Raw genomic sequence first — 18,252 nt, 5'->3', positions numbered from 1 at the left:
AAGCACATGCCAAGGCTGCCACATGCCCACATGCAAGAAGAAAAGTTGAAGCATGAGATAAGGTGGTACTGCTAGTACTGATATTTGACGTCGACGGCACACGAGAAAGCCAGCCTTCTGGAGCGAACGGGCCAGCCAGATCGCAGGGGAGGTGTTGGAGTTTTCCTCCCTCCCGCCCGTGGGCACTGCGCGACGTGTGGCGGGCTCACGCGCGGCCTGGACCAGATTGGCCGGGGCTCTGCCACCACATGATGCCCACATCCTTATCGCCAAATCCACGTAGAGCTGAGCTGTATCGTCGCCGTAGCCGCCGCCGTGCTCCGTTTGCACACGCGTCTCTTCTCGTCTTCTCGAACCACCTCCGGTCAAGTGGTCTAATCCATTTTGTGCACGCGGACTATTTCTCTAGACAAACCTTGCATGATGCCCTGCCAACCCGGCTGTTCTTTATGAATAAACACCGTGTCTAGCCGATCAGCCACATGGTAGTATTTTGCCTTAAATACTCTCGCGCACAAGCTGTCGGGATGTGCAATAAGTCGCCAAGCTTGCCTAAGGAGGAGAGCCTGGTTAAAAACTTTAGGCCTCCTTTGATTCATAGAAAAGAAAAAATGAAGGAATATGAAAATTAAAGGATTGCCATGCCCTACCCACCTGAATCCTATGGAATTAGAAAACATAGGATTTGGCACAACTGGGTGTTTGATGGGAGCATAGGAAAAGCATGGGAACTCAGAGCATTATAATATTATTATTTTGAAAGGTGTGCTTTCAAACAGGTAGCCGTTACTCCCTAAGCTAGCCGTTTGGCTACAACAAGATATATATACGCAAGCACAAAGTTTCTTCTTTACAAGATCTCCACTTCATACAACCGAGAACAGGTTACATGCAAGTCTTTGCTGGTGATAGCTGAAGTTTCCTCATATTTGCTTGATCTTCTCTCAAATCTGAGGTTAGCTCCTCTCCTGTACACGTTCCTTTGCTTTTTTTAGATCTTCTCCCTGTATACATTCCAGTTGCTTTAGTTCTTCACCCTGTACATGTTTCCACCACTGGCCATTTAGTCCATATCAAGAAAATCGAGAACACCATGGCCTTTTTTGTTCCCCGTATACATTTTTCATCCTAGCCGACCACCCAAAATCATCAAGTCACCAACAATCATCAGCATGAGAAGCCATATTTTTTTAGTTCTTGCATTCTGTAACTGATTCAAACACATATGCAAAGGTAAAAGGCAAGAAAAGAAATATTGTCCTAATATCATGACATAGTAGAATGATCTGTACTAAGTTGTATTAGTTATCTCCCAAAAAATCCAGAATATGACAAAGTTATTTGGGATCACGATGTGACTAGCATGGCAGAACTAAGCCTTGTTGTTTGACCAATAAATTACTAGAAGTCTTAACTATACTAATTAAGCAGATATATTTAAACTTGAAAAGTCATGACATAACTCACTGATTTTCCACAGGCTTGTTTGTCATAACATCCGATGGATCCGAGCTACTGTCGTAGATCAAAAAGTGAGGATGAATTTGCTCTTTTTGTTCTTCCTACTTTAGGAGAACCCTCTCATTCCTCAAGAAGACCTATGCACACTTCAATACTTACAGGCGCACGGCGTGTAAACGAAATTTTAAATGGACATGAAGACCTATGCAAAAGGTACTTCAGAATGGAGACTGACATATTTCAAGCTTTGGTTCAGAAACTGCGCGAGAATGATCGCCTTGTCACTACTAGGAAAAGGCCTGCTAGTGGCGCACCAGTTTTGCCTACTAATGGCGCACTACTGGTGCGCCACTAGCACCACGCCATTAGAATTAAATACTAATGGCGCATCCCTGGTGCGCCATTAGTATCTGGTATACTAATGGCGCACCATGCAGTGCGCCATTAGTATAGCCCACCGTGCGCCATTAGTAGGCCTTCCAGGGGCCATATTTACCCATGTGCCTTGGCATACTAATGGCGCACTAGGGGGTGATGCGCCATTAGTGTCCTTTCTGCAGTGCGTCATTAGTGTGATGAGTGGTGCGCCATTAGTATGAATATTAGGGATTTTTTTTCTTTTCTAATATTTCACATGTTACAAAACATATTACTGCACATAATATAAAGAGCACAACATATAAACAGCAGATTTATCGAATACAATAGAAGATTAGTCTCCGAATACAATTCATCATATTAGTCTCCGAATTTCAAATACCGAACAAAGTTATAAAATTACAAGTCTCGAAACCGCGAGTAGCGAGTTTGTCTTCACATTACAAGTCGATATCGATCATCTAAACTACCATCACATAGAAGAGAGCCGCGGTCATCACGATTAGCATCATCGCGATGAAACTGGTCTTTATCCGGTTCCTCCTCCGCTCCCTCCTCTCTCCCGCTAGATAGCGCGCGTATCTAACTTCCGCCTCCGCCCTAGTGGTGTACCCTTTGTAACTGTTACCGCTGAAACGGTGAACCTGTCTCCGACACTCCTCCAAGTCGTCGTAGACTCCGGAAACCTTACCCTTGTACACGACATACGACGACATCTCTATATATGCACTAGCCAAACAAAACGTTAGTAGCAATTCACAGACAATACATAAGCAATATATAAGTATGCAACAAAAGGATCGGAAGAAAAAAGCAACACATTAATAGCATGATTCGTGGTCCTACTAATAAATAGCATCGATTACATATAAGTTGAACGACTGTCCAAACCAAAGAGACATACAAGTTCATTAAAGTTTAATATTACAACATGAGCCAATCGACATTTCAGAACTACATAGCATCACTACTTTCGACTCGACTCAGGGACCGGAGCATGGATGAAGCCGCCGTCTTTCGTGATGGTCATGAAATCGCGGGCGTTGTCAGCCTGCATTTGTGGCGTTGTTTCTATCTCACTGTTGGACGGTTGATGTCTGAGATAGAACTGCCCCGAGGTACGAAGGACATCTTGATGGATGATTTCCGCAAACTCCGACTGGATGCGAAAGAATTCTTGTTTGATGTCCGCATCCTGGATTGCCGACAAGCGTGCGGCCCAATCTTTGAGATTATTTGGTAGAAGAAGGTGATTATGGTCCCGTACGATCGCCCGCATGTGATGGAGGGCGTAGTAGGCATCCTTCTGACCGCCAGGCGGCTGCTTGACGCAGGAGAACGTCGTATTGTGGCTGAAGATGTGCTTGTCGTACTTACGAACTGGCCTGCTGGAGGTGCCTCCAGATTTGGCGTAGCCGGGGAGAACATCATCAAGAACTTTCTTGATATTTGTGTAGTCTATCTTCGACTGACGGTCCGGGTCGAAATACGTGGCCATGGAATATTTCGGGCTTAAGAGGATGAGTGTGCAATGTGTGTCACTGCACAAAACACGGAATGTTAGAAAAAAAAGAACGATCGAAATCTAAGAAATCATATGTTACGGGGCGGTGAGGGGATGACTTACTCGGGAAAGTAAGGCACGAGGAAGTTATCCTTATCTGGGTTTGCCAGAATGACGCCTTCGAGGTATGAACTCGCGACTTGCCGGTCCCCAGCGCTGCCCAAGATCTTGGCACGCATGTAGAAGGGGTCGACTATCACGATGTCCGGGGTCTTGTCTCTAATGATCCGCATCTCCATACTCAGTGAAAATAGCCGAACGAAGGTGTAGTGCAGCGGATGAAGGTTAAACATAGCGAAGATGTCATCAAACCATAGGACGATCGTACCCCTGATGGCGCTATCCACAAAGCCCTTGCCCTCTGGCACCTTGGCCACGAAAACCGGGTATGCCACATCATTCTCGGAGAGACGCTGCTTCTCCAAAGAAAGAATACTGTCATGCAGACTCCGCATAACACCGGTTGCAGCATTGAGCAGATTAGTCGGTAGCATCGGCCTACCCGCCACATGCACCCCCCTCGAGATATCCTTAGGTGAAGGTGGCCCGTCCTGAGCACAGATCGTACTCAGTGCCGGCTGGCTCGCACCGCCCTTGTTATTCTTTCGTTTCCGTCCCTTCTTCCTCATCTCTTGTAATGGGATCGAGTTCTGCTCAGAGACCGCCTTCTTGAGTGTGTTGGGGCTGATAATATTCCGCACCTCGGCTATCTGAGGCTCGGTGAAGGCGGCAGCTGGAGGCGTCTCCTGAGAACTGAACGCCAGACGACGCCTGTTGCAATTGGGTTTCTTCGCGGTACCAGCTCGATCGCAGTCGTCTTTTTCAGGGTTGGGTTCTTGAGAAGGAGGCCCGAAGAATTCGTCACCGTACCCATGTTCGGCAAAGTACTTATCGACGTTGGTAAATGTACCATCGTCGTTGTCGTCGTCGTCCGGATCCTGTGCCATATGCATGTCCGGATCCTGTGCCATAGGGATGTCCGGCATGTCCGGTAGCGTTGCGGCGGTCTTGCCATGGCTTGGCGCCGGCACGACTGGCGGTGTTGTCTGTGGGGTGGTGTCCCCTGCCCCCAAACGAATCTGGCTCTTCGGCCAAAGCAGGGGCCAGCTTACGCAGGCGCTGAGGGTCATCACATCATCTTCATGGTCCCCAGCGGGTCGAATCGGAGGTAACAACTCGTCGCAGCCTAGCAGCACCCGAACCAGTTCAACCCTATACACGGTGGGTGGCATCGGACTACCGTGGAACACGGGGTTGCCCGGTTGAACGATTCTGCCCTTGGCGACATCGATCAACTCGCCGCCCACGAGGTGCAGGAGAGTGCATGGAACGTCGGCGGCGCCCTGCGAAAACATGTAGGGCGTCAGGGATGCCCAGTCAAAGGCAAGGAGATGAAGTCATCGGCCGAGAGGCTTAGTTACCGTGATGGCGTCGAGCTCGGCTAATGTCGAGGCACCGCCAACGGCGGGTGTGCAACTGACGGAGGGGCCGCTTGCTGCCGAGGTGCCGGCCGGCATACACCCGGGTGCATTAAGCTCCAATGCCCGTGCCGGCGCCGGAGACACCAATACCGCCTCCGCCGGAGACACCAATGGCCCCGCCTGCGTGTTGTGCAATTTGCTGGCCGTGAAGCTGGGAACCGGGGGCGGCCCCTGTTGGCCGCCCGCAATCCACGCCTGCAGCCCCTCAATCAAGCTAGGCACAATGGCGGCGAGCGTCGTTCGCAGTTGTTGTTGCACTTGCTCTTGGACAATCTCCGGAATCCGCGCCACTTGTGCCTTGAGTTCTTGAACCTCGCGCGACTGGCTTTCCGAGCTGGTCTTTTTCTCCTTTCGCCCACCAGCGTTATAGTATGACGACCATTTTGTGGACAAGCCTTTGCCAGCCACACGACCAGCTGACGACGGCTTACTGAGCTTATCCTTATTTTTCATTATGTTCAACGCCCTATTTAGAGTGCTGTCCCAAGCTGGGGAGCTCTGAGACGACCCCGCGCTACTGCTTTCAGTCTCCTGCGGAAGGAATGTGAACCATTTAGAAATTTGGCTTCATTAACTAGAATGCAACCATATATGTAGCTAATTACGTGGGGGTGTATTCCTTACCAGAACTTTCTCAAGCGCCTTGGTCTTCGGATCCGTGGTAAGCTCCTTTGTTACCGGGTCCTCCTTGTACCGGGCCCTGACATAGTTCCTGGTCTGCTTCTCACGGTATTTCTCGACGCAGGGCGGTAGGCCTTGCTCGGCACGCTCCGCGTCCTCCTTGTCCCATATAGGTTCCGCCACTCTGTAACCGCCGGGACCGAGTTTGTGGACCCCTAAGTTCAAGTCCCGCATCTCTTTCCCCCACTGACTTGATTCCTCGGATGCGCCGCTCTCGCACTTGATCTTGAACTCCTTGTAGTCATCTTCGCTGATCGAAGGATTGTTCGCCTTGATCTTCTCATAACTATCACCTTTGTTAATCATTCTCTTCACCGCGGTTCTCCAAGTAGACAGGGTCGTGCTCATCTTCGTGAGGGCGGCGCTATTCACTTTATTCCTTGAGAGGCGTGTGTTTGCAAACTCAGCAGGGAACTTGTATCATTCGTGCAGCTTCGTGAAGAGGAGGTTGCGCAAATTCCCTCGGTCCTTATGCCTTAGGTTCTCGGTGTTGATCGAGACGGTGCTCCGGAGAATGCACCCGAGCTGAACCGAGTACCCCTTGACTAATTCTTTGGGCGCCGTTGGATCCCCGTCGCAGTTCACTTCAGTAAATTCCTCCTTAATGGTGCCGAGCATGTTCGGGCGCCGGTCCTTCCGTTGCCTCTTCGGTTGGCTGCCATCTGTGCGTGCGCTGCCATCATCAGTGGTGGCATCCTCGGCGGCACCATCAGTGGTGTCATCCCCGACGCCACTAGGGGTTGTGTAGTCAGGATCGGTGTCTTCCGCGGTGTCCTCATAGCGGTGAGGTTCTTCCTCCATCTCCTGGGACAGCTCCCAGAATGCCTTGCCGCCCGAACCGCCGGCCTCATCGTTGTGGGCCATGTTTCGCTCTAAATAGGAAAAAAGTTAGGTCAAAAAGTTGGTTATTGTCAAGGAACAAGATCATGGTCTGATCATTTAGGGTTTGTCGACACCGAGGCATCCTAAAAGCTAAGCTTTTATCATTTAGGGTTTGTCGACGCCGAGGCACCCTAAAAGCCTAAGCTTTCATCATTTAGTTTTTATCGACACCGAGGCACCCTAAAAGCCATGGTTTTATAATTTAGGGTTTGTCGACTCTAAGTTGGGCCTAATCACTTGGCTCTATTGCCACCTATGGTTTAATGCAGCAAGAATAAAGGGGCAGTTGATCCTACTTAATTAAGTACTAAGATACCCCGGCCCATGCATTAGTCGCAAGTACCCCATATGTCCTATTTTAGCAAAGTCATGCTAAAATTCACAGAAAATTTCAGCATGACCTTTGCTGAAAATAGGACATACGGAGTACCCGAATTTGCCGGAATGGAAGTTAATCGACATTCTGGCAAACTCAAGGGCCTGTCGGGGTACCTGCAAAATCATCTCTTCCTTTCTTTCTTTAGTTTGAAATAGTAGTGGCCATGGTGATGGACACAGAGGGCCAAATTGCCAGCCAGATTTGCCTTAAAGATATTGCTGGACACAGAGGGCCAAATAGTAGTGGCCATGGTGATGGACACAGAGGGCCAAATAGTAGTGGCCATGGTGATGAACAGTACAGGTACACCAAAAGCAGTGTTTTTGTCCCAACCAGTACAGGTTGTACTACTAGAAAACAGAAGAAATTTACAGCTATCCTAATAAAAACTTACAACCTGCAAGGAAACTAGAGATGCACACAAGTAATGGCTTAGTAAGGTGGATGCTTCATGAGGGGCACCGTTTTATAGGATCTCAACCACAGGGGAATTCTTTTTTAAAAGAAGGGTACAATATCATGCTTATTAATTGATAGTCATGGTAAGTGAACTACTCGAATGTTACATTTCAAGATATTCTTCAGTGCTATCCATCATGTGACAGAACAGTATGTAAGATTACTGAAAGTTCAGTGTGATAAGCCCACACAAATGCTGGGTAACCAACTTACAGCTGACATGGTCAAATTTTAGTTAAGATTCAGTTAAGATACATACAGTAAAATCAAAACAAAAATGGACAGTAAACTGATAATGACAGTAAACTGTAATTTGTTACACAGATTTTCCTACTGAAAATATAACTGAATGAACAGAAAAAAGGGTGAAAAGATAACTGAATGCTAGGCTAAAATGGACAGTAAACTGTAATTTGTTAACAGTTTACTGTGATTATCAGGTGTCATAATCTACTGAGTAGTCATGTCCGAGTCATGCATCCATGCATCCGGTGGCAACATCTTGCATACATGATCAGGAGTACATCAAAATCTATTGAGTAGTTCTTGTGCTCATCCAGTAGCAACATCTTTCATACATGATCAGCAGTCATGTACCAAATTTTTATTTAAACTGAATTTGCAAATCACCAAGAGCTCTACTAGTTTCAGACTAGATTTACACTAAATACACTAGAGTATTTGACCAGTAGTCATGTGAACTCTTTGAATTTGTAAACACTTCCAGACTTGAGCATTGAGAGTTCACAATTGCAAAAAATGCCCCTTGTTCCTGAACTTGTATTGTACTCCCCAATATTTCAATCTGATATTCTACAGTTTTATAAAAAAACACAGTCCATGGGAAGGCTACAATCATTTGATCAAACACAGAATGTTTATGCAGAATGTTTATGCAGTACAGAGAAGTGTTGAAAATTCAGTTACCACTGTTGCCTTGTTGATCTGCTGTACTTCTTTGATCTATTGTTGCTATTTCCCCTGCTGTTAATCAGCTTCTTCACTCTCTAGTTGCTGTAGTTCTTGATCTGCTGCGGAGGAACACAGGCAGGGCAGTGAGAGGAGCAACTCAGGCAGATGAACAAGGTACTAGATCCAACTCAGGCCACGGTCGAGGGGAGGGAGGGAGGGAATGGGGAGGAAGGGTGGAGAGGAGGAAGGAGCAAGGAGGAGAGGTACCTGGGCCGGCGCGGCCGGTCGCCGGAGGGGTTGGGGTCGGCGGCGGCGGGATGGTTGCGGGTCGGCGGCGGTCGTCGTCCTGCACCCCGTGCGGTCGTCGGCGGTGGGATGGTTGCGGGTCGGCGGCGGGATGGTTGGGGGCCGCGGCGGCTTGCTGTGAGGTGGGCGGCGGAGGAGCTGCAGTGGTGGGGGTGCGGGGGCGCGGGGGCGGCGGCGCACGTAGGAGCGGCGGCGTCGTGGGTCGGGGCTGTGGGGGGGGAGTGTGGCGAGGGAGGGACGAAGGGATCGGGCGAATTAGCTAGCTAGGGGGGAAGAGTACTAATGGCGCACCCCCTAGCGGTGCGCCATTAGTATGTTTTTTTGATAGCAATGGCGCACCCTCGAGCGGTGCGCCATTAGAAATCTTTTTTCTAGATAGCAATGGCACACCACCCAGCGGTGCGCCATAAGTAACCTTTTTTTTGCACAGCAATGGCGCACCAGCCAGCGGTGCGCCATAAGTAATTTTATTATTATTATTTTTTGTTGCATCTAATATTTTTTAGAAAATGAAAATGAATATGAAACAGTAATATTTTTTTTATAAAAACAGTAATATTTTTAAAAAATATCATCAAATTTGTTATTTGAAAATATATATGAATATGAAAAAATATCATCAAATTTGTTATTTGAAAATATAATCAAATTTGTTTTTTTATTTTTAGTCGCATTCATTTGTGAATTGGTAAGACATTACTGGGGAGGGTGCGGGGGGTCGTCGCGGCGGTGGAGCGGGGGAGGGTGCGGGGGTGCTCGGCGGCGGTGGAGCGGGCCGGGGAGGGTGCGGGGGGTGCTCGACGGGGGTGGAGCGGGCCGGGGAGGGTGCGGGGGGTCGTCGTCGGCGGTGGAGCGGGGGAGGGTGCGGTGGGTCGTCGGCGGCGGTGGAGCGACGGAGGGTGCGGGGGGATCGAGATCGAGATGGAGAGGGATAGCGATCGAGATGGAGGGGGATCGAGATCGAGTGTCCTCATGAATATTCAATATTTTTTCATATTGAATATGAAAAAATATCATAAAATTTGAAAAAATATTCATGAATTCAAAAAGTGCCCATGAAATTTAAAAATATTCATGATTTCAAAAAGTGCCCATGAAATACATCGAGAAATGAAGGCTACAATTTAAATACAATTGATCTTAGCTAGCTATCTGTTCACAATCTTCTTGCCCTTATTTTTCGTAAATGGAGTTCTTCTCTTAAACGGACGCCCTTTAGGTAGGGTGGTCCTGCTTCTTCTTGTGGTGTATGCTGGTACTTCATCGTCGTCGTCATGTTCCATCTTCGGGTCGCCGTACTTGTCGAAGTCTTGCTCATTGGCGACTCCATCCATTCCGATGATCTTCCTTTTGCCTCTCCTCACGACAACACGACTGGGCTTTGACGGGTCGGTAATGAAGAAATTGGTCCACTTGGGAAGCCAGTACCCATGGCTCATTTTTCGCGGTGACGTTTGCGCCCGCTGTCTTGGATTTGGCTTCGGGTATAACCATGGTGGTGAAATACCGGTCTTCTTTTAGGACGCTCTTGGCCCATCTGACACAGAACATCGGGACCTTCTCTCCAGCGTAGCTCAGCTCCCAGATCTCCTCGATCCTTCCGTAGTATCTGTCCTTGTCGTTACTGGTGTAGGATTCCATCGTTACCCCGGAGTTCTGATAACCATCGCTCTTCATGTCCTTTCCCTCGGTGTAGAATGTGTAGCCGTTGATATCGTACACCTCATACGTCATCAGGTTGTGCTCGGCGCCCTGTGACAAGGCGAATATGAGTTGTTCTTCCGCGGAAGAATCCTCATGTAAAGGGTACGACAGAAGCTTCTGCTTGAACCAACGCGTGAAACATGAGTTGTGCTCTTTGATTATATCTCCGTCCGTCCTCTGTTGGCCTCGGTCATTGTACGTCTTCTCAATAAAGGTTTTGTGCTCTACCACCCAAGGATCGACCACGTCTATGTGTTGTAGCGCGACTAGGTTTGCTCTTTCAAAGTCGGCGAGTCGACCCTCGAAGTCGACATGCATTTCGCGGCGACCCTCACGGTGACCCCATCCAGCGAGCCTGCCGAGGTGCCTGTTGACGGGCAGACCAACGGGGTTCTCGATGCCTAGATAATTCGTGCAGTAGGAGATGCACTCTTCGGTCAGAAAGCCCCTGGCTATGCTTCCCTCTGGACGTGACATGTTGCGAACGTATCCTTTGATGACACCATTCATCCTTTCGAACGGCATCATGCTGTGCAGGAACGTCGGCCCGAGTTGGATGATATCCTCCACGATATGGACCAGCAGATGCACCATAACGTCGAAGAATGCGGGCGGGAAGTACATCTCAAGCTCGCATAGTATCACCACGATCTCTTCCTGTAGCCTTCTGAGTTGCCTCACGCCAACCGACTTCCGAGAGATGACGTCGAAAAAGTTGCATAGGCCAAATAGCGTTTCACGGACGTGCGCGTCCATGATCCCACGGATAGCAACTGGAAGTATCTGCGTCATCAGCACGTGACAGTCGTGAGACTTCATCCCGCTGAACTTCTGCTTCGCTGAGTCTAGGTATCTGCTTATCTTCCCCGCGTAACCGTAAGGATGTTTTACTCCTACGAGGCAGGTGAAAAACTGATCGATCTCCTCCTGACTTAGAGTGAAGCACGCGGGAGGGAAGTCATTTCCGGTCTTCTTGGCCTTTTTTCCTTTGCGACGACTTTCCGTGTCCTGCTTCGCCTCATCATCATCATCATTAGCGTGAAGCTCCTCCCTGATGCCCATTGATTTCAAGTCTGCCCTTGCTTTCAGCCCATCTTTGGTCCTCTCCAGCATGTTGAGCAGGGTACCAAGCAGACTCTCGCATACGTTCTTCGTGATATGCATGACATCAAGGCTGTGAGGCACACGGTGGATCTTCCAGTACGGCAAGTCCCAGAAAATAGACCTCGTTTTCCATACCTTCAGTAGCGGCTCTTGCGCCTTTCGCTTCTTTCCCGGCTCTGGCGCCTTTTGCTTCTTTCCCGGCAGTGGGCAATCTTTCCAATTTTTCAACAGCTCGTCTATTTCCTCGCCACTCCTCGTACGCGGGCGTCTTCGGGGTTCGGTTTCACCATCGAACAGATCCTTGCATTTTCTCCATGGGTCATCGTCATGAAGCCACCTTCGATGTCCCATGAACACGGTTTTCGAAGACCCGGGATCTCTATCTAGCTGGCGATACGTTGTGTCATCCATGCACCTGACGCATCCAGAAAATCCGTGGACCACCTGCCCCATGAGATATCCATAACCGAGATAGTCGTGCACCGTCGTGAGCAGTGCGGCTCTCATAGGGAAATATTCTTTCTCTGCGGCGTCCCACGTATTGGCTGGCGTTTTCCACAGCGTGTCTAGCTCCTCTTTCAGCAGCCCCAGATACAGATTGATGTCGTTCCCTGGTTGTTTCGGCCCTTCAATTAGCATACTCATGTGAATGTACTTCCTCTTCATGCACAACCAGGGGGAAGGTTGTACATCCACACAAACACAGGCCAGGTGCTATGTGTGCTTCTCTGGCTGCCAAACGGATTGACTCCATCGGTGCTCGCGCCCAGCACGATGTTCCTTGGATCGTTCCCAAATTCTGGGTGTTCGAAGTTCAACGCTTGCCACTGGCTCCCATCCTTAGGGTGACTCAGCATCTTGTCTTTTTTATTTATCTCCGGATCATTTGCGTCATCTTCTCGCTTCTTCTCCTCCCTATCCGCGTGCCAGCGCAAGAGCTTTGCTACCTTAGGGTCCGCGAAATACCGCTGCAGACAAGGAGTGATCGGAAAGTACCACACCACTTTTCGAGGAGCTTTCTTCCTCTTCTTGTATCGAGTGACGCCGCACACCGGACATATGGTAGACTACGCGTGCTCGTCCCGATAAATGATGCAATTGTTCATGCACACATGGTATTTCACGTGCGGTAAATCCAGAGGACACACGATTTTCTTCGCCTCCTCGAAACTGGTCGGGCACTTGTTCCCCTTGGGAAGACGTTCGTGCCAGAATGACATGTTCTCGTCGAAGCATGCGTCGGTCATTTTGTGTTTTACCCTCATCTCCAGAGCCATGAGCGTTACTTTCAGGCGGGTATCCTCAGGCCTGCATCCTTCATACAATGGAGTAACCGCGTCTATCTCCAGTTGATCCATCTTGGCTTTCTCTCGGGCGGCAGCTCTTGCGTTATCCGTCTGCTTGAGAAGCAGCTCTTGAATATGAGGGTCCTGCACCTAGCCCATCGATGGTCCATCGTCGTCTGCTCCGGCATCTTCATCTTCATGATCATGCCCTTCGTCTGCTCCGGCATCTTCCTCATCATCATGTCCGGCATCTTCTACATGATGACTGTGTACTGCATCTACTTCGTGATCATGTCCTGGAGATTCTTCGTCTTCTCGCCCGCCCTCGCCGCGGTTGTCTTGCTGCCCTTCCTCATTTCTTGCCCGCCGGCCCCCATGGACGACTTCATAATCATCTTCATCACCTTGCCACCGATAGCCATCCATGAAACCACGCAAGAGCAGGTGGTCCCGCACTTGTACGAAATCCGGGTCCATAAGGCTCCTCAGCTTGCATCTTCGACACGGACATCTTATCTCCGTCTCGTTATTTTGAAGCATCTCGGCCATCGCGGAGCTCAAAAACCTATTCACGATGCCTTCGGTCATCGTGCGGACCATGGTCACCTGCGGGGTAGAGCAAAACGATATTTTAGAACCAAGAAAAAATTTGGCATGACTTTGCCTAAAAATAGGACCAAAAAGAATGCATAGTGCCAAAATTCTCGCCAAAACGGAATGAATCAACATTCCGGCAAAATATTGGCAACTATCGCATTTCAAATACCAGTACCTGCAAACACAAACATATATGCAACACCACAAACATATGCAACACCACAAACATACATAGATCTAGCTAGGCCATAAAAAGTGCATGTGCACGTTGTTGGAGGGAGAAAAAAGTAGATCTACAACATAAAGAAAGCTTTCCCCTTACTTACCTATCAAAAAAGGTAATTTAACCACTTAATTTGGATGAATCTATGGTGCAAATGAGGTGAGGAGGAGGAGGCACCCGAGACAAGCTTGGAGAAAGAGGTGGAGAGAATGAAGTGGGGAAAGTGAGTGTGTAGGTGGCTGTCCAAAATATCTAGCTGGTCCCAGGTTACTAATGGCGCACCACCAAAAAATGCGCCTTTAGTAACCCTGGTTACTAATGGCGCACCAGCTGGCGGTGCGGCATTAGTAGTTTTGCAAAAAAAAAACAAAAAATGATAGTAGTGGCGCAAGGGGTGACTGGTGCGCCATTACTAGTTAAAACTAGTAATGGCGCACTGCGCCCCGGTGCGCCATTAGAATTTTTGGAAAAAAGAAAAGAAAAAAATTTGTTAGTAGTGGCGCACCATGGTTGTGGTGCGCCATTAGTATTTTTGGAAAAAAGAAAAAAATTGTTAGTAGTGGCGCACTATCACACTAATGGCGCACCAGCACACGATGCGCCACTGCTATATAGTAGTGGTGCACCGCATGTCTGGTGCGCCATTAGTGTGCATATTGTCTATAGCCCTTTTCCTAGTAGTGTGTTGATGGAAGAGATGTCTCAGTAGAAGAACAAGTTGCTATATTTTTGTATGCATTATCTAAGAATGCAACAAATGATACTTTGGCAGATTGGTTTCAGCATAGTGTACAAACAATAAGTTACTATTTTGGAGAAGTGCTCAATGCAATTACAGAACTCTATTCTGTATATATACGTCCACCTTCCCTACACCCGCATCCAATCTTGAGTAAACAGAAGTTCTACCCCTTTTTATGGTATGTATACATGCTTATGATCAAGTTCAAATAACATAATTTCGAAATTTTACAGAGAAGATTATATGGCTTATGTACTTATATTTATGCAGGACTGCATCGGCGCTATAGATGGTACACATATTCCATTGAAATTACCTGTTCATGAGCAAGAACCATATCGCAATAGGAAGCAAACATTGTCACAAAATGTTATGGTAGCATGCGGTTTTGATTTAAAGTTTGTGCATGTACATGCTGGTTGGGAGGGATCGGCTTCAGATGCAAGAGTCCTACAAGATGCAGTTAACCATGGGTTTCAAGTACCCCCCGGAAAATTTTACCTTGTAGATGCTGGTTATGCAAATACACCACAATTTCTGGCTCCATATTGCGGTACTAGGTACCACTTGCAAGAACAAGGGAGAGTTCGTCAAAGGCCAAGAAATCATAAGGAATTATTCAACCTACGACATGCACAACTCCGAAACCATATCGAGAGGATTATTGGTATACTAAAAATGAGATTACCGATACTGAGAGTGGCTTCACATTACTCTGTTACCAAACAAATTGACATATCAGTTGCTAGTTGTGTGCTGCACAATTTCATACATTTGCATAATGGAGATCTATCTTGGCCTGAGAATACTGCTGTGGAGATTGATCAAGAACAATTTGTTGATGTGCCAAGTGGAGATCACAAGTATCATAACGACATACATGCATTTAATTACTCTAGAGATGCCGGGAATCAAAAGCGAGAAGATATAGCACAACAAATGTGGGCACAGTATGTATCACAAAGATCTTAGAATATGTAATATGTTATCCAAGTCCAGCTACCATTCTTGTACTTGAAATATGACATGCAAGTTGTAGTACCATTCTTGGACTTCAAAGTTGCAATAGTACTACAAATTTTCATGCATGCCTAACCAAAAGCCTCTCAACATAACTACCAAAATATACTAAACCATCATGGTCAGTTCTATGACCAATTCAACTAAACATAAATATATGACACCTACAGACCAAAAGCTTCCCTAAAATAGAACCTATGATCTCAGTGGATCACCACAATGGCTAATTTTGATGGGTTGTTTGGGCACACGCAATCTCTCTTTTAAGCCAAGGCAGTCATAGTTCATTAGTAGAGTATGACAAGAAAACTTCCCTGTTCTCCTTGCATTTGAAGATATCTGATGCCATCAACATATCTCCTAGTTGTAGACCTTCCAACCCTTCAATTGCTGTGATGCACTTATTGATGGAGTAGGGGTCCTCTAGCTTCTTATCCTCAATTGCAGCAAATCGATCAATTTCTTCCTTCTTCAGTTTTAGATACTTCTCATGGAAGTCGTCATTAGCACCACGTTTCTGTTTTTCCCACGCTTAGTGTCATGTTTGTCCATTTGTGTAGATCTTGGTGGGGCTTGCACATGCTGAATAGGTGTAGATAGGTGCGGGGGAGAATCCACATTGAACTCTTCAAGTTTTTCACTAAAGTAAACTGCATATCTGACTCACCGGCAGCTGGCATGGTAGGTGATGGTGATTGATACAGATCAGTCACTTGTGTTGACTGTGATGAAGGAACCGGTGCATGCTTCCTCTTCCTAGTATAATGGTCCAAGCCTTGACGAGTTCTCCCTTCAGCATAACGACCTAGAGAATAGTTCCAGAAATTTGTTCAGAACAATTAACCTTATATGCAAAGTGTAGACAGCAAGAAAAATAAGCTACAATGTAAATGGGAATAGTATGTTAGTCACCTTCATAGAGTGGAGCTAATTCTTCATAAAGGGGGAATGACCTTTCTTTCCATTGCAGAACATCCTTGCTGTTCTTCCGAGCAGCAAAGCTTGCCCAAACACTATCTGGTGCGTCAACCATTTTTCTGTCCTTATCCCATCCAAAGCCACTTTGATCCAACAATTCTTGAACACTTTGATAGTCTCTCGTCAGATCTTGCTCCTTTTATTTGACTTGGTTGAGAGTAAATGATTGATCAAACTTTTGATTTAGTTGAGAAACAATATTTCTCCATGCCTCCTTACTCCAAGCATTATGTGTCCGAAAACCAGGCACATCGTGATCTTTTAGGAGTCTAACAAGGAACAACTTCATTTGGTGACTCCATTTGGCTCGAGTATTAACTTTTGTGAGTCCTAAATATTTAACATAGGTGGACCAATTTAGTTTCTAAACCAATAACACATCACAACTATTCTTTTTATAACAGTAACACATAACAACTTAATAAAGTTGCACAACTGAGTTTATCAAAGTCACTGAAACATCAGATCATACCTATTTCTGGATGAATACTTGCAGTCCCACCATCCAGTTCAAGATCAATTGCCCCATTGGATTGCAGATGATGGCCTTGTCGCTCTGACAAGCACCATCGATCAGCCATTTGGGGACTCCATTTGATTCGAGTATTACCTTTTGTGGCTCCTAAATATTCAACATTGGTGGACAAATTTAGTTTCTAAATCAATAACACATCACGAATAAATAAAATTGCACTCTGAGTTTATCAAAGTCATTCAAACATGAGAGCATACCTATTTCTGGATGAAGACTTGCAGTCCCACCATCAAGTTCAAGATCAATTGCACTATTGGATTGCAGATGATGGCCTTGCCGCTCTGACAAGCACCATCGATCAGCTACCTACATGCATCAGACTGTTAATTAGCATACATTCCGTTAGCACATATGCAAGGCCACCAATGATATTTGTGCAAAAGAGAATCCATGGAAGGGGAAAATTTAGTGCCCTGTGCACACACACAAATTACCATTCCTATATATGTCATCTGCATTGCGAATTAACTCAAATGTAAGAAAATATATATGTTGGTCTAATAGCTATGAAGAAACTGGCCCCATGATGCTCATACAGTGGCAATGAACCAGAAGGAAACTAGCAATACGAGTAGCACCAGAACATGGCCTCACATGTCACTTGGTAGGCTACCGGATTAACTCAAATCCGAGAAAATATTTAGACCTGTAGTTGTAAAGAAAACCCCCAAATCCCCAAACAGTAATCTCAGATCTGAAAAACGGGAGAAAAATCCATAATAGGTTGCAAGCCAATACTAATCAAAATCAATCGAATATGTGTGTATGGTAGCTACAAATCATGGTAATTGATGCCGAGCAACAACAGAAAAATACAATTAGCTATTATATGAAGCAAGGGAGGACCGGATCTAGCTTTTGGAGTGGCCTCCAAAGTACCTTGTTGCTGGACATCGAGGATGGGAACACAGACCAAGAGGCCTGTCCGCCAGCGGATGAGTTGAGCTGAGGGCCGCACGGCCGGCCGTGGCGCAGCATGACTGTTGGAAATATGCCCTAGAGGCAATAATAAATGGTTATTATTATATTTCTTTGTTCATGGTAATTGTCTATTGTTCATGCTATAATTGTATTGTCCGGAAATCGTAATACATGTGTGAATACATAGACCCCAAAGTGTCCCTAGTAAGCCTCTAGTTGACTAGCTCGTTGATCAACAGATAGTCATGGTTTCCTCACTATGGACATTGGATGTCATTGATAACGGGATCACATCATTAGGAGAATGATGTGATGGACAAGACCCAATCCTAAGCATAGCATAAAAGATCGTGTAGTTTCGTTTGCTAGAGCTTTTCCAATGTCAAGTATCTTTTCCTTAGACCATGAGACCGTTCAACTCCCGGATACCGTAGGAGTGCTTTGGGTGTGCCAAACATCACAACGTAACTGGGTGACTATAAAGGTGCATTACGGGTATCTCCGAAAGTGTCTGTTGGGTTGGCACGGATCGAGACTGGGATTTGTCACTCCGTGTGACGGAGAGGTATCTCTGGGCCCACTCGGTAATGCATCATCATAATGAGCTCAATGTTACTAAGGCGTTAGTCACGGGATCAT

The 18,252-nt window shown here is 46.8% G+C and overlaps 1 protein-coding gene across 3 annotated transcripts; it reads right to left on the bottom strand.

The window, feature by feature from the left end:
* Positions 1-945: 945 nt before the first annotated feature.
* Positions 946-17,653, bottom strand: LOC123120494 (uncharacterized). Of its 3 annotated transcripts, XM_044540499.1 has the most exons (5): positions 17,572-17,653; positions 16,890-16,998; positions 16,630-16,779; positions 16,334-16,487; positions 14,429-15,560 (listed from the first exon to the last, which is right to left on the bottom strand). In XM_044540499.1, the coding sequence occupies exons 1-5, from the start codon at positions 17,584-17,586 to the stop codon at positions 15,467-15,469; spliced, it is 522 nt and encodes a 173-aa protein (XP_044396434.1). In that variant the 5' UTR covers positions 17,587-17,653; the 3' UTR covers positions 14,429-15,466. The 3 variants fall into 3 exon arrangements, with proteins under 3 accessions (XP_044396436.1, XP_044396434.1, XP_044396435.1); XM_044540501.1 differs by lacking the exons at positions 14,429-15,560; positions 16,334-16,487 and adding an exon at positions 946-1,128 and having other exon boundaries at positions 17,572-17,622; XM_044540500.1 differs by lacking the exon at positions 16,334-16,487 and having other exon boundaries at positions 14,429-15,663; positions 17,572-17,622.
* Between the last annotated feature and the right edge of the window lie 599 nt (positions 17,654-18,252).

This window comes from Triticum aestivum, chromosome 5D (assembly GCF_018294505.1).
Source record: "Triticum aestivum cultivar Chinese Spring chromosome 5D, IWGSC CS RefSeq v2.1, whole genome shotgun sequence".
Classification (NCBI taxonomy): Eukaryota; Viridiplantae; Streptophyta; class Magnoliopsida; order Poales; family Poaceae; genus Triticum; species Triticum aestivum.
Note: the sequence above shows the minus strand (reverse complement) of the source record. Positions and strands in the feature narration are given on the sequence as shown.